The sequence below is a fragment of the Dendropsophus ebraccatus genome, chromosome 15, assembly GCF_027789765.1.
Source record: "Dendropsophus ebraccatus isolate aDenEbr1 chromosome 15, aDenEbr1.pat, whole genome shotgun sequence".
Classification (NCBI taxonomy): Eukaryota; Metazoa; Chordata; class Amphibia; order Anura; family Hylidae; genus Dendropsophus; species Dendropsophus ebraccatus.
In genome coordinates, this window is record NC_091468.1 from 5,607,818 (window position 1) to 5,630,211 (window position 22,394).

A 22,394-nucleotide genomic window follows, 5' to 3' on the forward strand; every position below is an offset into this window, starting at 1 on the left:
TAGATAGATAGAAGATAGATAGATAGATAGGAGATAGATAGATAGATAGATAGATAGATAGATAAATAGATAGATAGGAGATAGATAGGAGATAGATAGATAAATAGATAGATAGATAGATAGATAGGAGATAGATAGATAGATAGATAGATAGATAGACAGGAGATAGATAGATAAATAGATAGATAGATAGATAGATAGATAGGAGATAGATAGATAGATAGATAGGAGATAGATAGATAGATAGATAGATAGATAGATAGATAGATAGGAGATAGATAGATAGACAGATAGATAGATAGATAGATAGATAGATAGATAGATAGATAGGAGATAGATAGATAGACAGATAGATAGATAGATAGATAGATAGATAGATAGATAGATGATAGATAGATAGATAGATAGATAGATAGATAGATAGATAGATAGGAGATAGATAGATAGATAGATAGATAGATAGGAGATAGATAGATAGATGATAGATAGATAGATAGATAGATAGATAGATAGATAGATAGGAGATAGATAGATAGATAGATAGATAGATAGGAGATAGATAGATAGATAGATAGATAGATAGATAGGAGATAGATAGGAGATAGATAGATAGATAGATAGATAGATAGATAGATAGATAGATAGATAGGAGATAGATAGGAGATTGATAGATAGGAGATAGATAGATAGATAGATAGATAGATAGATAGATAGATAGATAGGAGATAGATAGATAGGAGATAGATAGATAGATAGATAGATAGATAGATAGATAGGAGATAGATAGGAGATAGATAGATAGATAGATAGATAGATAGATAGATAGATAGGAGATAGGAGATAGATAGATAGATAGATAGAAGATAGATAGATAGATAATAGATAGATAGATAATAATAGATAATAATAGATAGATAGATAATAGATAGATAGATCCCGCCCAGCAGTCCAGGAGTAAGCAGCACTGAACATGAGCTCCTGAGTTTTCATCACTTTATACCTTGTAATGAGCAAATTCTAAGACGAAACCTGGGAAATACAAACTCCATGGGATACAGAAGCGAGCAGCACTAAAGCTCTTCAAAAAAAGGAAAAACTTTTTTTGGATTTAAAGGACAAAACAAGAATCTTGCTTTGAGGACAGCCAACAATCATCAAGACAGACCACAAGGCTACAAGGACCATCAACCTCAAGAGTCCAAAGATCCTCAGCAGCCACAGGTAAGAGCTCCTGCTCCAACACCAACCCCTACACCCTCACCAGAAACTGCTAGAGACCAAACTCCATAGAAATAAGGATAATATTTAAAACATGCAAAATCACAATTTAGACCACGTAAAGTCCAGCAACATAGATGAGCAGAGGAGCCCGGCAGCCTCAGCCAGCAGGGGGTCAGACATCCTGGAGATAACATACTCAGAAGGGCTGCGGAGCATTCAGGCAAGGAAAGCCATAAAAGATGCCACCACCAGACAGAATCCAGAGACCCTCTATGCCGACTTTACTTATAAAGAGCCAATTAGGAGGAAAACGGATGTGGTCTTCTTCACCGAGCAGCCCAATGCCTGGAACAAAGCCTTCTGCAACTATTATGAAAACATCTCAAAGGGCGGCATCAACCGGGGCCGGCAGATCAGGGTAAAGGAAACTGGGGATGAGGAGGACACAGTACTCACCATAAACATCTATAACACTGGCACCATCATGGTACAAGGAACTGAGGATAACCTCACTCAGTTTGAAAGAACATTTCCTGATATTAAAAACGAAGCTCAAAAACACAAGCAAGAGCAAAAACCAGAGACAGTCCCCAAGGACCCCCCTGTGTCTGTAGGTGAGGATGCTTCCCACCCAACACCCAACATTCTCAGAGACTGCTTATCTCAATTGGAGAGAGACTTTGTACAGTTCAAGGAGGAACTTCAAAGAAACCAAAGTGACAAAAATGCAAACGACAAAGCACTTAATGAAATAAACAAACTGAAATGTGAATTCACAGCAGCTCTAGGAGAAATGCAATGTAAAGTACAAGCCCTCCAACAAGAAAACAGCAAGCTACAACATGAGATAACAGATCTAAAGAGACAAATCCAGAACCAGGACGGGGGCCCAGGGGGGAGCACAGGCACAATGGCAGCCAGCATCCAGGACTTTATATCAGAGATCCGGAACAGACCAACAACACCAGAAATAAATGTGACCATACCAACCAACGGCGGACTGATCCAGATGGAGACAGAGCCAACAACTATCAGAGCCGCTAGCACAGACCAGCACAAAGACCCAGCAACACAACCAAGTGGCACCCAGGAAACCATACAGCAAGCAGCCCGTAAGCCCCAACGCGGGGACACTGATACCGTACTAATCATAGACTCTAATGGGAAATACCTTAACATGAGGCGACTTTTCCCCAAAATTAGGGTTAAGAAAATTAATTGTGCAACCATTGAACAAGTCACAGCAGTTATCAATGAACCACACTTTACCAACCCAACCAATCTAGTCATACATACAGGTACAAACAATCTCCAAGACCAGCAGCAACAAATTGCTGAACAGCTGACCCAGCTGGCAAAAACTGCACAAAAGAAGTTCCCGACCAGTAAAATAATAGTGTCCACCCTGCTGCCTAGAAAGGATGTGGCCAGCGATACCATCCAGACCATTAACAACGACCTAGCAGCTAAGATCAGCTCAGTGCCAAACATCACCCTGGCACAACACCCCAACATCAACCACCGCCACCTATACGACAGCAAACACCTCAACAAGCAAGGGGTCAGCCTCCTGGCCAAAGAAATAAAGGACATTGTACTAAACAGAACCCCCCGTCCTAGACCCCACACAGGCCAAACCAGAGACAACAGGGAAACGCCACCAACAACCCAAACACCTCAAGCATCATGTGCCACACCACAAACTGGAAACATGGCCCCATACCCCAAATCAGACCACCAAAGGCAAAAACCATGGAGAAAACCACCTGCCTCACACCGAGAAATAAAGAGCAGAGACCTAGACGAGATAAAGACCCTGCTCAGAACCCTTAGTAGGATACTCATGTGACTGGACAACACAAGCCTTGTCTACCATACCAGAACCAGTCAGACCCCCAGCCCGCCCTACACATCCAGCTCATTACAAGGTATACAGACCCCCTATGACATCCTTTATTATCAGCAGTTGGAACATCCAAGGTCTGAACGCTTCAGCCTTTGGATGTAAAGTAAACGATCCGGACTTCACCCAGAGTCTGGAAAATAGTGACATCCAAATCCTCCTAGAAACCTGGACTAAAGCAGAGAGTGAGTCCCTGGTGCCCACTGGATACAGGGAAATCTTTGTCCCGGCCCTGAAAAACAAAACCACCAAACTAGGCCGCTGTTCAGGAGGAATACTAGTGTGGTACAAAGCGGAGTTCCATCAGCAGATCAGACCGGTGAAGCGAGGAGACAGCCACATCTGGATTAGAATAGACCGCTCCATCCTCACCGCCCAATCTGACATCTACCTATGCGCTGCCTACATACCACCGCCAGAGTCCCCTTACCACAACCCTGAAACCTTCGAAATCCTGCAAAGGGAAGCCGCCCACTATCAAACCCGCGGAAAAGTCCTCATAACTGGAGATCTCAATGCCAGAACAGGTAGGGAAAGAGACTACCTGACCGCAGACGGAAACATCTATATATATGGGGCAGAGACTGAATGTGATAGCTCAGTACACATGGAGAGGAACAGCTATGACAGCACAGTGAACAAGAGCGGCAAAAAATTGTTGAATCTCTGCCGAAGTTTGGGGCTTCACATCCTCAATGGTCGCACCAAGGGAGACTCCCTAGGAAGGACTACCTTAAACTCCCATGTGGGCAGCAGTGTAGTGGACTACGCCATCACAGATATGGGCCATTCAGACATTGGGGCCTTCATAGTCAATCCACAATCACACCTGTCGGACCATAACCAGATAGTCCTTTATATTAAGTCCACAAACAAACCACCGGGACAAAAACCCCATCAGGCCGGACTTTTCCCATTACATCCATCCTACAAGTGGTCCAAGATGTCGTCTCTCAAGTATAAAGAGATACACACTGAACCAAAAATCCAAGGGATGCTCAACAACTTTAACAACAAGGTGTACCAGAGTAACCCAGAGGGAGTGGACCAAGCGGTAAGGGATCTTAATAATATATTCTACACCATGGCAGAAATGGCTGACCTGCAAAAGAGTAGCCACAAGAAGACAAAAGAAAAAAATCCTAGCGCTTGGTTTGATAAGGAGTGCAAAGGTGTACGGAAGACCCTAAGATCGGCCTCAAATAAAAAGCACAGGGACCCCAACAACACTAAACTGCGGGAGGCCTATGACACAATACAAAGGCAATACAAAACCCTTCTCAGAAGGAAAAAACAGGAGTACACCTTAACCAAGCTCACCCAGCTCCAAGACGCCCTCCAAGAAAACTCCTTCTGGGAACTATGGAACCACCTGGGCACAAAGGGAAAGAAAAACACCCTCCACATTCAGAGCGGCAACATCTGGCTCCAATATTTCAAAAACCTCTATGGAGACATCCCGAAAGAGGAACGGAACCCGGACCAAGAACAAATTATATCAAAACTGAAGACCATGGAGGAGATACTGAAGGACTTCCAAAACCCTCTGGATTTACCTATAACACCGCAGGAGATTTCTGAGAGACTATCAACTATAAGGTGTAAGAAAGCCAGCGGTACTGACGGCATCCCCCCCGAAATGATCAAGTACAGCCCACCAGCAATACAGGCGGCCATAGCAAAACTGTACAACATTGTGCTGAGCTCTGGCTACTTCCCTCGTGCCTGGAACCAAGGTGTCATAACCCCAATACACAAGAGCGGGGACAGGTACGACCCGGCCAACTATCGGGGGGTATGTGTCAGCAGCAACCTGGGGAAACTCTTCAACAACATCCTGAACCAGAGAATCCTCAGCTTCCTCACCCAGCACAATATCCTCAGCAAAAGCCAAGCAGGGTTCATGCCGAACCACCGCACCACGGACCATGTCTATACCCTGCACCGCCTCATCCAGAGCCACGTCCACAACACAAAGAAAGGAAAAATATACGCCTGTTTTGTGGACTTCAAAAAGGCTTTCGATTCGGTGTGGCACCCAGGATTGCTTCTAAAATTGCTGGAGAGTGGAATAGGGGGAAAGACCTATGATGTTATCAAAAGTTCCTACACTGGGAACCAATGCTGCGTGAAGGTAAATGGGAAGAGAACGGCTTATTTCCAGCAGAGCCGAGGAGTCAGGCAGGGCTGCTGCCTCAGCCCAACACTCTTCAACATTTATATCAATGAGCTGGCAGTAGCCCTGGAGTCCTCCCCAACACCAGGTCTCACCCTCCATGACACCGAGGTGAAATTCCTTCTGTATGCGGATGACCTTCTCCTCCTATCATCATCTGAGAAAGGTCTCCAAGACCAGCTAGCCATCCTGGAGAAGTTCAGCACCACATGGGCTCTACCCATCAACCTCAAAAAGACCAACACTGTGGTGTTCCAGAGAAGGAAAACAAAGTCAGCCGGGTCCCCTACCTTCACGCTACACAACCAGCCCCTTACAGCCACCAGCAGCTACACGTACCTGGGCCTGATAATAGAACAGACGGGGAGCTTCAAATCTGCCATCGAGATGCTGAGAGACAAAGCCTGCAAAACCTTCTACACCATCAGAAGACAATTCTACCACCTTAAACCACCTGTCAGGGTTTGGCTTAAAATCTTTGACTCCATTATTGCACCAATTCTCCTGTATGGCAGCGAGGTCTGGGGTCCTCACACATACCCCGACTGGTCAAAATGGGATTCCAGCCCAACGGAAATCTTCCATTTGGAGTTCTGTAAGCATCTCCTCCAGGTCCATCGGAGCACCTCTAACTGTGCCTGTAGAGCAGAGCTGGGCAGATTCCCCCTACACCTAACTATCCAGAAGAGGGCGCTGTCATTCTGGGGTCACCTACATGGTAGTAGTGAAGGTTCCTATCACCATAAAGCCTTGCTACACCAAGGGGCCCCAGGCAAAGCAGAGCCCCAAAAAATACCCTCTGGAACCCAGCCCAACCAGACAATCCCACCATACCAGCTCACAAAAGCCGGGATCAGGAACACAATAACCAGGAGACAAGAAGACTACGTCCAAGAATGGAGAGAGGAGGTCAGGGCATCCCAGAAGCTGGCCGTGTACCAGAGCCTGCAGAGGGAGTATAGACTGGCCCCATATCTGGAGGAGCTTCCCAACCCCAGAGACCGGAAGATCCTGAGCCGCTACAGACTGAGCGCCCACAACCTGGCCATTGAAACTGGGCGGCACCGACAGAGCTACATCCCCAGGGAGAGCAGACTGTGCCAGCAGTGCGACCAGGAGGCCGTGGAGGATGAGGCCCACTTCCTGCTACACTGCTCTAAATACTCAGCAGTGAGGGTCACTCACTATAGGAGACTCTCCAACCTCCTCCCAGGCTTCTCCACCATGGAGGAGGAAGAGAAACTACCCATCCTGCTGGGAGAAGAAGAGACCACAGCGACTATAGTGGCACAATACGTCACTGCCTGCCATAGACTGAGAGGAGCGTGATACGTCATGGACTCCGATACCCCAACCCCGATAGGTCATGGACTCCAATACCCCGACCCTGAATGTATTCCCCCCCCCCCACCATCATGATACATCATGAACCCCTGTACACCGACCCCGGGTGAATCCCATTTCCTCAACTCCCTATTCTCCCCATGCTTTGGCAATGCTAATGTGTAACTTGGACCTGCCAATAAAGCTTTTTTGATTTGATTTGATTTGATTTGATTTGATAGGAGATAGATAGATAGATAGATAGATAGATAGATAGATAGATAGATAGAAGATAGATAGATAGATAGATAGATAGATAGATAGATAGATGATAGGAGATAGATAGATAGATAGATAGATAGATAGTTGAAAAAGAGGGAGGAAGAAGGAAGGAAAAAGCTGTAACAGTAAAAATAAAGAAGGGAGGAAATAGGTAGCTGACAGCTTTCTTCCTATAACTCTCATTTACCCGATAATCACAGTATAATGGTCCTATTCCGTGGGCCGATGGGGGCCAGAACAATAATGTAGCAGATCGGCGCTCGTTTTCTAGACCTATTACCAGGCCCGATAATAATTTAGCCAGGGCTGCAGGGACATCATTACCGATGTCCTTGCAGCCCTTGTTTAAACACCATACTTTACCTAAGCATGTTGCAAGTCTTCTCCTGCGCTCCTTCTTCCTCCCGGTCCTGCGCGCAGTAGTAGCTTCGGTTCAGCCTGTTTGAGCTGACAGACTGCTCAGCTAATCACTGACCGCGGTGGTCCTGGCCAGTGATTGGCTGAGCGGTCTGTCAGCTAAGACAGGCCGCACTGAAGCTGCTGCGTGCAGGACCGGGAGGAAGAAGGAGGGCAGGAAAAGACCTGCTACATGTGTAGGTAAAGCATGGTGCTTGTGAAATCGTTGGTCACCCGCTGTACTTCGCTATTCCACGCATCGATGCGCGATTGTGCCCGATGATTTTAGGTTTGAACCTAAATAAACGATCAGCTGATGACACGATCATCAGCTGATCATTGTCTCTATTCTAAGAAGCGATAATCTGCCGATTCGGGCTGATTCACCCATTATCGCTCTATGGCATAGGACTCTAAATGAGAGAATGAACAAGTAAACAATTTGTGCATCCATATAAGTGACGCTATCAGCCGTACATCTTCCTGCCTATAAGGGAAAGTGTGGCCGATAACAATGCATTTAAATGGCCGCACAATTCATGGAGCCTTGTGAAGGTTTAGCCAACGAGCGCCGATCTCAATGATTGGTGTAAGGTTCCTGCCTCACGTTCAGCTAAGTAAAAGAGACCATAGAAATATATAACTGGATAGAGATGGAAATACATCTGGTGGGTTAGAGTGCAGGTAAACGACTAACAATGGAAACAAACGAGAGATGAGAGAACCTCGAGCCATTCGAAGCCGAGCATCCGGAATCTGAGTACCGGTGGCTGAAGACATTGGATGTTGCCCTGGGGAGCCCTAGAAAATGTGGATAGAGCCATAGGCCATAGGCCGTATCCATGTTTTCCTGACGGGCTTAGGGCGACATCCAACGTCTTCATCCACCGGGTTTGGATGGCTCGAGGTCGGCTCATCTCTATTTTTTCTCCATCCTGCAGCTACAATATGTAACACTATACATACTATATCTTTATTACCGCAAGATATAAAGCAAAGACTTCTTACACAATAGGAAAAGCTCCTGCAAAACTTTTTCTTATTTTTTTCCCCATCTATAGTTACTTTCTTTCATTTAACAAGCTGCAGTTTTGTTGCTATGAGATGTTACCAAAGTGCCAGGAACGGGGATTCTTTCTCTAAAAGGTTATAATTCTGTTGTGAGGTTAGAAAGGTCAAGTCTCACCGTGCCCCAGGAAGACGCCCTTCGCCCTGGCGGAGAGATGCCAGTTATTGCTAAGGCAAATGAGAAAAACTGTGCATTTCACCTCGGCGCTGGTCTTTGTGCACATCAATACTGCACAATCTCAGGGGCATCAGCGCCACATATTGAGCTCACGCTTTGTTATCTTTTTTTTTTACATAGAGATTAAATAAGAAAAAAATGGATTATTTTTGTTATGGTAGATTCAGAACCAGTACATTGTTGCGGTTACACAGACATCGTATTCTTTCTAGATTAACCCCTACTCGGTGTTTGAGTTATTCGACGTACCATAGAATATATTGAAAAACTAGGGAAAAAATTATTTTAGGGGCGGAATAGAAAAAAATCAATTCCGCCTTTAAAAAAAAAAAAAAAAAAATCATAGTTTACCGTGAGATTAGGGGTCAGTAGTCAATATCGCACAGTTTACTTATATTTTATTACATATATATATATATATATATATATATATATATATATATATATGATTTTTTTTTTATTGCTATAAGGTTATGTCCTAACCCGAACACTCGGCATTTGACTCCCGGCGGCTGTAGAAGGTGGATGCAGCCCTAGGAATTCCTGGAACATGGATACAGACTATGGCCTGGTAGCCCTAAGGCGGCATCCAACTTCTCCAGATGCCAGGAGTCAAATGCCAAGTGTTCACGTTAGGAGAATGTTGCAGAACAAGAACAGTTTAGCAAGTCCGCTCAACACTATCCAGAGATAATAGAAAACATCTGCCACACATGGGGCACGCTCAGCTCCGCCATATAAAGAGAAGGCAACATAAAAGTATCATCAAAAATAAAAATTAAATGTAAAACTCTAATGATAAATAGCAAGCGGTATAGAACACCCCCTCACTGTAACATCAAGCTGCATTATATTCCTACCGCTGTGTGACCTGAATAATAGGATACGGTGAATGTTTATCTCCTCCTCCCGGCTGCTCTCTATCTCACACTCTTTATCTGCAGCAGACTATCTCTTATTTTACATTTAAAGCCTAAACTTTTTTTTTTTTTTTTAACCAGTGTATGTCTTTCCTGAATAATAAAAACTTTACCTTCTGCAACATTGCTGGACACATATCCTGAGATGAAGTACTGCTCCCAAACTAAGCATCTGACCCCCAACCAAGATTTATCAAGAAGGTTCTACACCATTACCTACATAGGGGCTATATATATATATATATATATATATATATATATATATATATATATATATATATATATATATATTTAGTTGTGTGCTTATGTACAGCTTTTTGTATATAGTTTTTGACAAGTCCTTCCATCCTTAGCTATTCAGTCTCTGTGTGAGCGTTTCTCTCTGTTTCCCCCTCCTCCTCCCTTCTGAGACACCTGATGTAAGCAAGTCCCTGGTAGGCTGTATCTGCAACACTGTAACATCTTTGTATTGCTGAGAGGGTCACTTTGAGTTCAGGTTGCTAATGAACTGTGATTAACCCTCCCAGCATTACAAAGAAGTTACAATGTTGCAGATACAGCCTACCAGTGACTTGTTTACATCAGCGGAATACCCTTTTAACTCTGCTACATCTGTCTCTACGATTCCAGTCACTCACAGTAGGAGTCACTTCTATAACACAATCCACAGCCACCATGTATGGAGTAGGCTCAGCTCCTGGGGCCACCACCATAGTTTTCTCCTGATACTATGATGTGGCAAATGCAGCAAGTACTGTGCAAATGGCTCTGCCTGCATTCTCATTCTTTTGTTTTTCCCAGTTGGGTTAAATAAGAGAAGAGCCGTCGCCTGATGTATCGGGGACAATAGTAAAGGCTTTAGCTTTTTTGTATTTTTAAATAACTCCCACAATTAGATAGAGCCGCAGCCAATAACCTTTAGTTCTCGATTGTCATTCACCAGAGCTGGAAGAGTAAACTCTCCCCATACAGACGGACAGGCAGGATTGCTGGAAATTGTCCCTCATCTGATCTATAATTTACTGCATCTTCTATTATGCATCTGACATATCTCCGGTCTCTCAGGATTCGGAGGTCCACATTCACTCATGGAGTCAGGAGGCTTCAATGACTAAAATTGTTTAAATGCCAAAAGGAGGTTCAGCCGGTATCAGGAATGTGGTTACATAGGTTACATATACAGTACACCATCTGCCATATACAGTACACCATTAAGCAAACGGCATGAGAATTAAAAAAAAAAAAAAAATCATTATTTCAAAGAATTACGGTGCCAAAAAGTGGTGATGGTGGTGGTGGCTAATCTGAAAGCATTAAGAACATATTTTACCAAGTAACAAAAAAGAAACACTGTAGAAATACAATGCGAGACATTTTTAGAGTATCCCACATATAATCGTCCATTGATGAATACAGTTTTCACCTTACTAACATCAGTAAGCAAACGATTAAAGTCAGAATACCCCATTGTTTCTGAGAAGGTCAAGATCAGAGTAAAGACCTCATACACCTTACACTTTTGTTGGCTATACCCGCTGCTCGTGGTGGGTATAAGGTGTATGGGGCTATCCCAAGCGTCCAACAATAGATGATGTTTGTTTGGGGTTGGCATGATGAAAAATAACCACCTGACCCCTTTGCTCTGGGGGGACAGGGGGGACGGGAGAAATAACTGATGGATGAAGGATCATTCTGCCATTAGTTATTGAAGGTATATGGCTGCCTTAAAGGGGTTATCCAGTGCTTCAAAAACATGGCCACTTTCTTCCAGAGACAACAAAACTCTTGTCTCCAGTTCAGGTGTGGTTTGCAATTAGCCTCCATTCACTTCAATAGAACTAGGTGGCAAACCCCACCCAAACTGGAGACAAGAGAGGTGCTGTCTCTGGAAGAAAGTGGCCGTGTTTTTGTAGCGCTGGATAACCCCTTTAAGGAGGTCTGATGTCACTGCCCATCTCACAGTCTTTTGAAAGCATCTCTCTTTTGCTGTAAAGTGTGGGACAAAAGACAACCTCCAGGAAGAAAATAATCCACAATATGTGATAAACAATTAACGAGAAAAACAAAACAATAAATATATGGTGGGAAAATAAATAAATATATAGGCATGAAAATATATTACAACTATTACTGCCACCACTATTACAACTAATAGAAAACCCTATTACCACATTAGTATTATTATTAGGGTAATGCTTTAAAATAGTAGACATACCTTTGGTAAACTGCTCAGCTGCTATGTTACCTAAAAGAAAAAATATAAAAAAAAAAATTAGAAATGAACCCGATAGGAATATGGTAGAAGTTGTAATACAGCCTATTATTAAGAGTTACACAACAGACCATAATAATATAATATACAGAATTACGTCTACAACTCATGGAGCTAAATACACAAATGTACCAATTCTGGTTCAATAACTTATATCTACAATATGGCCGAGATTTATCACAACCAAAGAAAACAGATCCTAATAACATCATTTGTTAATTTTTAGATGATTTTCCCCTTTAAAAACTTTTTGGAAATGAATTATATTAATGTCGGCCAGGTACCCCTCCTCCCCCCCCCCCCCAAACACACACACAATTTCCACCTGACCACCAACTATCTAATGCAGGGAAGGGAACCTTCGGTTCTCTGTCTGTTGCTAAACTACAGTTGCCATCATGTCTGGAGAGCCTTTGGGTGTCCATGTGTCCAGGCATGATGGGAATTGTGGTTTTGTAACAGCCAGAGCACCAAAGATACCACATCCCTGCCCTAATGTCAGATGTTGGAGAAGGAAAGATTGGGCTGTGGTATTTCGATACATCCAAGTCATTTGTTCTCCGGAGAGGGAAACTGTGGGTCAGGAAGTGGCTCGATTGCCTTATTCCGAACACATACATGATCAGCTGAACAAACATGTCGATAGGGGGTGAGGGAGGAACAGTTGTTGGTCAAACAAACATTTGACAGACAATTTTCTAAATTGTATGGCCGGCTAAAGTAATGCGATAAAACACAGATTGCACGTACAACAGAGACAGCCATCCATTCATCCACCTGATAAACGTGATTTACGCAACAATCAAAGGTACAAACAAGAGCAAGAAGACAATTACCAAATTAAATTTGATTTGAGATAAATTTGAAAAAAAAGAAAAGATAAAACTTTGGTAGACAATTAAACACAGATTACAAGCGTTTTTCCTGTTGAGGATATGAAATACTTTAATATGCTCAATTACCTAATTACAGCCTAAAAGGTTTTCTGCCAGTGATTCATGCTGCAATTATTGTAAAAGAACTTTATACAAACACATACAAAGATGGAGAACTGCACGCTGGCAATGAAAAGAGCTCCACATGTCAAAAAAACGAGGAACTTTTGTATTTTTTTTTTTTATTTTTTCTAGTTCCATGCATCTGTATCCCAGAAATCAGATTTTTAACGCCCAGTTTTTACCATCACATCGCATCTAGCATGCAAATTGATTTTATAGTCGTCTCCTAAAGAGGTTATCCAGAGAGGTCCTGCCTATTCTGCTCCCTGGCACGCCACTACCTTTCTCTTTTGTCCCTGAAGTATTCATTTTGAGACAAGAGGGGGATGGATCACATCAGGAGCATTGCATTACGGGAAAAACCACACCCGCATGTGCCACATAGCAAGCCCACCCCCTCTTGTCTTCAAAATTTACTTTGGGAACACTAGGGGCAGCAGAACAGATAGGACCTTTTCTGCTTCCCGCTTATTGCCTTAACCATCTTGTGGATATGGGATAGCTTTTGAAATTGAGACTCCCCCTTTAAAGTGATTTTGTCCCCCCCCCCCCTTACTCTATGTGAAGTTCTGCGCACCATCCACAAGTTCAAATGCTGCACATTTAGTAGATACCCGTTGAAACTTGTCTTGTCTTCTTTCTGCTCTAAAATTGTTTCATTTTATTGGTTGAAAGTGTGTCTCCTAGGCGGGGCTTCACGCCAGTTAGGGATGGCCCATCTGCCCTGAAGCCCCACCTAGGTGACACAGTCCACCCCTAAAATGAAGCAATTTTAAATCAGAAAGAAGACACAGACAAGTATTATACAGGTATATATCGAATGTGTAGCATTTGGATGGTGCAGAGAAACGGACATAAAGAGGGGGGGGGCTATATCACTTTAGCTATCATTTGAGGAGCACAGTTCAAATAAATTTTTTCAGCCTCTCCACCTTGAGGAAATTGACCAAAGTTCACAATCCCTTTTAGTTGGAAAGGTCACTAGATGACAATCTTGTTGTGGTGTATCCTGCTGTTGGGAGCACCCATGATCAACCTAGAGGGAAACCTAGCAACAAATTTCCCAATTTTCTGCAGCACCCCTGCAGGTCAAATGAAGCATTGCACCATTTTCAATTAAAGGGCATGGTATATCCTCCAAATACCCATATACTTGTATAAAGAATGTCTATTAACTCACAAAAGGTTATCTGGAGAGGACAACTGTTTTTTTACTTTAAAGTGTCACTGTTGTTATAACTTTCAAAGTCTAAATTAACAGTAGATGTGAAATAAAGCAAGTTTGCAATATGGATTCATTATTTTTGTTGTTGTTATGCTGTAAAACAAAGCTCAACTTACCAGAAATCCAGGTCCAGTCTCCTGAAGGCAGCTATATAACAGCTATACTTACTGTATCCAGGTCCAGTCTCCTGAAGGCTGCTATATGACAGCTATACTTAGTGTATCCAGGTCCAATCTCCTGAAGGCTGCTATATAACAGCTGTACTTCCTGTATTGAGGTCCAGTCTCCTGAAGACGGCTATATAACAGCTATACTTACTGTATCCAGGTCCAGTCTCCTGAAGGCTGCTATATAACAGCTATACTTAGTGTATCCAGGTCCAGTCTCCTGAAGGCAGCTATATAACAGCTATACTTACTGTATCCAGGTCCAGTCTCCTGAAGGCTGCTATATCACAGCTATACTTAGTGTATCCATGTCCAATCTCCTGAAGGCAGCTATATAACAGCTATACTTACTGTATCCAGGTCCAGTCTCCTGAAGGCAGATATATAACAGCTATAATTACTGTATCCAGGTCCAGTCTCCTGAAGGCAGCTATATAACAGCTATACTTACTGTATCCAGCTCCAGTCTCCTGAAGGCTGCAATATAACAGCTATACTTACTGTATCCAGCTCCACTCTCCTGAAAGCAGCTATATACCAGCTATACTTACTGTATCCAGGTCCAGTCTCCTGAAGGCAGCTATATAACAGCTATACTTACTGTATCCAGGTCCAGTCTCCTGAAGGCAGATTTTGTGAATGTGTGCTGGTTGAAAAAAAAAACCAGATTAAACACCAGAATTCTGGCCAGTACAATCACATGACTGCCTTCTCTCTGTAAATTAAAAACTTACTTTATATCACTATATATCTTCTGATGATTTAGATTTTGAAAGTTATAGTCACAGTGACACTTTAATTAGTTCTCTAAGTAGATAAGGTTCCTCTCCAGCAATAGGAATCCTGATTGTGATCCTGCCTTTATCCTTATTGTTTCCAGCCCAAAATGTAAGATTTGGGCAACAAGCCCCAAGTTCCCAGCACTGGAATGGTTACGTGAGTGTAGATATACTTTAACACATACTGTAGTATACTCTATATACAGTATAATATACTGTAGTACACAGAGCGAACTGCAGAATAATGAAATATTATTTGAGACCTGTGAATACAGACAATTATATCCATACACACATTTGCCAACAAGCCTACCCCTGATTTCAAAGGGAAGATTAGTCAATAATAGTCAATTTGCAATTCCTGCGGCCACATGCAACGTTACATTGCACAAAACTCCAGGTATCCATGGTAAAATTGCTATGTGGTTATCTTTTGAAAATCATTCCGCTCAATTATTTTATTGCTTACAAAGCTTAGTGATAAAACGGTGCCAGAACATCTTATATAAAGGCATAAATATTTAAACAGATATACAGCCAATCCAAGCATGCCCCATTGTCTGCAACATTGTCTGCTACCTTTATTAACTCTGTAGACCTTGATGCAGAATAGTCATTGGATGGCATATGTCATTTTCCTTAAATAGCTCATCATTCGCTTCTAGGTTGAAATGTTAAAAGTATGTTCTGACTTTGAGTTAATTGTATTCTGAGCTTTTTTTTTGTAAAGTTTTAAATTACATAAGTGTTCACATCTAATCAGACAATGTAATGAGTTTCATGATCTTGGCGGTGTCAGATAGCATGCGTGTCAAACGGAACAAGCTTCCTCTACAGACCGAAAAAGAATAGAACTAAGTAGTTTCTTGTATTCATTAAGGAATATTATCTACAGCCAACGCTTGGTTGTAGAATAGACAGAAGTAGGTTGATCATTCGATAACCGCTGAACCAATGATCTTCTGATGAACAATCGCCTTGATCATGTTCAAACTGGCCATACGTGACCAATGACACCAGGAGAAGGATGAACAGTCTTCCGGAAATCAATTTTTCCATAGACGAGAGGTCGTTTCTCTTATTCTCATGAACCTTGAACTAGCTGTTGCCATACGAAGGCCAATTTGAACTATTTTGGTCAGCTGTACTATAATAATTGTATGTTCCGCTACACAGTTCATACTTAGATCCACAGATGTGTCCACATTATCTTTCTTTTAGTTAAAGTAGTGAAAATAAGTTAAATTCATGAAACTCAACACAGGTTGTCAGACCAATCCAAATGCTTCACTTAAACCACAATCACCGTCTGTCCTAACCAGCAAATTGTAAAAGAACAAATCTGTATACGACTTACAGTACAACTTGACTAAGGAGGGTGGGGTACTGCCACTAAAGAGCTGTGAAGATCTTAACAACCAAGAATTTCAATAGGTTTATTATAATGTGTTTTTTCAGGAAAAATAAAATCACAAACCAAATGTATGTCACACACACAACATTATGGCTGATTCAGCCATACAAACTGTTACATAAAATGGTGCTTTACACCTCGAAACAAGAACTCCTTCTGCAAAATACATTTCCTTACAACACTATAACACATTTGTTTCTAAAATAAAGTGCGACCCATAAGCAATGTTACACCTTCAGTCTATTCCCCATCTTCACATAGCAGCACATGTACATGAATGTGTGCAAACCTCCAATGTGTCTCACACTAAGTTGCCTTTTTAGAACTTAAAAAATAAAAAAAAAAAAAAAAATTATATATATATATATATATATATATATATATATATATATATATATAGTCACAAACACTATTCTATTCTTTGTACGGGTACATGATGTCCTCCGCATTTATTTTTGGGTTGCTATTATTGGTGACAACCATCCCAGCGAAGGACTGTGCTTCTTCAGAGGGGTCACTGCTCACATATTCTACTCTATATAGGCAGATCTTGTGGGGTGTCTCCTGGTCTGCAGTAGTTAGTGCCTCCCACAAGTAGTTCAAGGAAGTACAACTAGGGACAAGGTTATGGGGACACTAGACTCATTGATGTATGTGGGGACAAAAGCTAGCTATGTGGTTATTTCTACAGAAGAGCTTTACACATATGCATACCATACCACCATATCAGCGGTACATCACTGTTCTGTTGTTCCTCTGCATCCAGCATCGCGCTCCTTTTTTGAACTGCGGTCCGGTTCCTGTGCGGTGGGAATCCTAGTGAATCTGGCGGGGCAACTGGGGGCGGGGCTTTATTTAAAACCGGCTTATTCGAATGAATCAATGTGAGTCACTGTGAGTCAGTAAGCATACCTCTATGACTAGGCTCTCAGGCTATATAACTTATTGGTTAGGATATTGGTTTACTTTTGGTCAATGATAATTCCGATTTTATTCAAGTCATCTGCAGATTTAGTTGAACTTCTGTAGGGACAGATATCTTCTTGAAATAGAAGGAGAGGAAGCAGAAAAGTAGACAGAGATTAATCGATGGTTCCATAATCTATTATCTAAAATGACAATTACGTTTTATATTCATCTGAATTTCCTTCTTGTCCCTTCAGGTCCATGACTCCATGGTGTATTTCTCAGTTTACCATTACAGCAATCCCATCTCTCAGGTTACATAAAGTTAAAGCTTGCCGGTACTTTCAAGTAACTTCGGTATAAGTAGTCCAGGTTGTGCATATGTGGAGTAACACTATTTCTGCCCATTGTATATGGCAGTTTTCACTACTTTAACCTGCAGGTTCTATCTAATTTTCAGCTGTCGTTGAACTAGTGGGCAGCGACCAGCTGCTATGATGTCTTGCATAAACTGCATACAAAGAAAAGGAGATATTGTTCCCCAAAAGCTTAAGAGCACATATGCAGCATAGAGGACATTATAGAGCAGTAGAAAGCAGTGTATACTATGCAGCCCTATATGTCTCTCTCTCTTCAGCCATACATTATCTTTCACCTCCCCTGTCCATAGACTTGTACAGGCAGCATGAATCATCAGGAGACAAATCAGTTAATTAAAAATCATCCGAATCTGTCATTCACTTCAGGGGAATAGCACAGGAGGAGGATTCAAAAGACAGGAATCCCTGTACTCGTACTTGTACTATTCATCAGTGATCTAATCGGTCAGACAGATTTTAGCATTTTTCAAAGTACTTGCTGAGTTTGATAAGAGCAGGAAAATAGCCTGCTAAATAGAGAAGGATGCATTTTTCTCTGATAAGATATATTAAAATGTATAATTTGCTAAATTATTAATAAATGCAAAGTTTGTTGAAACAACGGCAGCTATTTAAACGATAAAAATGTGAATGTGACTGTCCTAATCTAGAAATAGAGAAAGCTTAGTAGCTTTTTATAAACTGATTAATAATAGTGTAATAAGTAACAGTACACAATAAGCTCCTACTCAGGGTGGCTTCAGGACGCCAAGGCCTCGTCGCTTGGCTCTATTTCCATGCAGGCGATATAGAGCTCTAAATTAGAAGAATTCAATGGTGGACATTTAAGCAAAGTAGATATTTTAGAGCATCTGAAATATCCATGAACAAAACATGTTACTGAAAGGCTACAGGCTAACCATGAATCCCAGATCCGTCTACTCACACCATCCCCTTAAGGCTATGTGTCCAAATAGCTTTCATTTTTCATAATTGAACAGCCCAGGACCTAAATCTGCAGGATGGTGGGCACCGTGCTTGATTCTTCATACATATTAGTCATTACATACTGAAGAGCTCGGAGCGGGAGATGAGGTCAAATTTTGTTTTGGATTTTGACTGAATACTTTACACATAGTGCCGGAGAAGGGATCGAGCCCGGCTCTGAATCCCATTATGTACAGTGTCTGCGAGAAAGAAGCTGACATCTCTGCTCCAGGCTCATCGGCTGATAAGAGAGGGCAGCATAAAGGGACTGACAGGTTCCCTTTAAAACGTGTTAAACAATCTCAGTTGTACTTAAAGCAGCAATATCACAATGTACGGCACAGAACGTCTCTTAACTGATCATATTGCAAATTCCATCACTGAGTCCTAAGTAAGAGCTTCTGCATTAAAACCATTCAGAACCTAACGAACACCGTGAGACATTATCACAAGTAGTTTGAGAAGAAATATGTGAAAAATGTCAAGATTAAATTAGTTTAAACTATTCACTTCACTAAATGTCAGAAAGATTTTACCACTTTATGACTGTCACATAGTACATTATGGTGATGTGAAAAGCCTCTATTTAACAGCTTCTCTACTCTGGGAACGGAGACCAAGGTAATGAAAACAGATACGGTTGGTAAAGGTGCACTCTAAGGCAGGTTAAGAGATTGAGACCTTCCAAAAATGTACAGTTTTATTTGGGGCTGTTATAAGACACTTATATTACTTATTATATCACTTGTTTTCTATTCTTTAATTACTTGTTTTATTAGTTTTAATGAAAGGCTATGGAATATTTTTCTTTTTAGGTCTTTATTAAAAAAAATAAAAATACTTTCAGTTCTCCAGCCTCCACAGAGTCCTGGGATCAGTGATCGAGGAGGTGGATCCCCTGGATTACTGAGGAGTGCTGTTGGACCTTCTTCAAGAAGCGGAGTCTAAGGAGCTTCTGGTTTTCACCAAAGCCCGCAGCAATGCAGGATGGGCTTTGCTGCCGGAAACTCCCAGGTCGCTACCCTCAAAGAAGGACCCCGGTGACCACCAACAGAAGGAATATAGGAGCCTGGAACTAAATGCTTTTACTCTGCGTTCACACTTGAGAAGCCAATGTTCAGACTGGAGCTCAAGGATGCTAGGAAGCATGAAAGTGGCAGATAGCCAGTGAGCACAGAGTATTTTTTTGACTGAAAAACACCAACAGCTGAGCACAGAGGTCTGGAGGTGGTGTCTATATATATCCTCAGGTGAACAGGTTAGAATTCTCCAGAATCTGTTGGCTGAGCTATAAATTAAGGTTAACAGGTGCACGTCTGCCACTAGAGGGAGCCCAATCTTCCAGGAGGTCAGCTCAGAACAGGAGAGTGTACAGATGACCACAGGACAGAGCCACCTGCAGCAGGTAGGGATAACGGATGTGACAGTGGGCCATTACAAGTGCACTCAATAGGGGAGTTGTATTTTCCGCCATTGGTCTTATAGTGAGTTTTCTCAATGGCTCAATATTAAATACATGAGGAATCAGTGAATTTACAATTAACTACATCAGCATTATCATAATATTTGGATCTGTTGACAATGACATTCTTAGAGAGATGACAACTGGACACAGTTTTTCCCAGTTGTATTCATTAAAATGTGCAAAAGTTTGTCTTCTATTTCTCAGAATAAAATGACATTGCCTAAGCTGAGGCTGCCAAAGAAGTTTGTGAAGAAGAATTTGTTCGCGGCAATTCTCTAGGGCTCACACAGAAATGACGCATATGTCACTATGTACCTGATACACAGCTTTCCACTCAGAACGTATCATAGGAAGATCAGGGATATGCTTAAAGGGATGTGTTTCTTTATTATATATGGATACCTCAGTTTTGAATCACAGTCCATGCACTGTACATCATCGAAGATCTTTTTAGCAGTAAATATTTATAGCTGGCTATGCCTGGATTTATAATGTAGACTAAACCAATGGTTGAGTAAACATTGTATATGGATATGTAGGAAATATTCAGCTATCATACATTCTCCTAATAGATGGGGGGGGGGTCATTTTCCTTTTCTCTTTCATGCTATTGAATAGGGGCAAGAGGAAAGAAGAGGTGCCAGTGCTTAATCACAATTCTGTCTGAAACGTAGATCCTATTGCATTGGTTAAAGGTGTTGCCCTATGGAGATGACCCCCATCTATATGTCCTATTAGAACATATGGATATCTTCTCCACTTTGGATACCCTCATCATGAGCCAGAAAATATTTAGTGAGTATCAGTTCCTTCCTCTCCAGTAGAACCTGGCTTATTACTTTTCTAGGGTATAGTACGGAATAGTGTTTCGCAAGGATCTAGTAGTCAGTTGGTATAATGCTTATAACTATAGTATAGACACTTGTAACCTAATGGCACAACTCAACTATAAAACATCCCATAGGAAATCATTCACTAATGCAATACGACCACTTATACAACCATTACCGATTGACATTTGCGCATTACGTATGGTCAATGAGATTACAATGGAGCGTGTCACATTTTCCTCCGCACACAGCCAGCTACCTATCTATGAAGCCGACTGCAAACACTCTTAAAGGTCTTAAATTCTTTTATGACACATTGTATAAAATAAATGGTCTGTGACAAAGCATCATTTCACGTTATAAGTAGCTACTAACCTCTAAACATTAGTATACCATATATTTATTCTCCATTCAGTTTGTTGACAGATTATGGTAGCAAAGAAAAATAGAAAAACGTCTATTCTTTTGCGAAGTCGGTGTACCTTATGATAATATATAGATATTATACAGCCATAGTTCCACATAGCACTCCAGATTGACCCAATGTCCTACTAGAAGAGGCATGGTCGGACCAAAGGGTAAATTCCAAGAATTGTTCTTCTATTCCCACTAACAACCCAATGTAGGAAGATTTCTTTTCAAAACAACCATGGCCATTATTAATACATTAGGTCAATGGAAGGTATAAATTGTGAGTAAGATATCAAAGAGGTAATCATTGGGGATGAAACCCAATGGAACGGAAACTAAGATTTTCGTTCAACGTGCTATAAAGACATGTCAAATATTGGGAAAACCTTTGCTAATTTACCATATCGACCTTAATCAATCAATTTATTATTAGACAGTAAAACTGTTTGGATTTCATGGCACTATATTGTACAGTATGTCCAAAGACTCAATGGCAGAAGATTATAGTGGTTGTATAGGCTCATTGTCAGATCACGTTACGAGATGATGAAAGCCATGGAGATTTTTCATTGCCTGAAGTTTGGCAGATTTTTATGTAAAAACTTGGAATTTCAAGGATCTGTAAACCGTATAATATTTATAGGCTCGATGTAAGATGACAATAGACCCAATGTCAGAACAAATTATCGACCAAAGCTAGGGAGAAATACTGTTAGTGTCAGAGATTTCCACTGATGGATCTGTAAGAGGAATGCACTAAACATATGAGGGTGCTAAGAAACTAACATCGTCTTACTATATGCCTATTTAACATTCCCTGTTTATTTCAGTTTTAATGCTTTCTCAAACAGAGCATGAAATGGAATCTCAGGGGAAATAAGGGCAAGGGCATGCCCTGACTCCAGGAGAGAGCCTCATGTGACTGTGTGATAAGGCACTTTATATAGAGTCTATGCCTCTTAGTTAAAAAAGGGATCTCAGATATAACTTCACTGGAAACATCATAGTATAGACAATTATGGGAGATAACCGCAACAAAATAAACTAGAGGTAAGTTGACTTAGTGGCTAGCAGTGGTGTCTTAAAGTGGAGCCGTCCAGCAGAGATGATTCAA

At 41.5% G+C, this 22,394-nt stretch overlaps 1 protein-coding gene across 11 annotated transcripts in view; it reads right to left on the reverse strand.

Moving 5' to 3' along the window:
* NRXN1 (neurexin 1) overlaps nt 1-22,394 on the reverse strand; it is a 1,072,395-nt gene that overhangs the window by 765,014 nt on the left and 284,987 nt on the right. For all 11 annotated transcript variants that reach the window (XM_069954855.1, XM_069954851.1, XM_069954854.1 and 8 more), the window contains one exon: nt 11,683-11,712. In XM_069954855.1, coding sequence (XP_069810956.1) covers nt 11,683-11,712 — 30 coding nt within the window. The remainder of the gene's footprint in view (nt 1-11,682; nt 11,713-22,394) is intronic.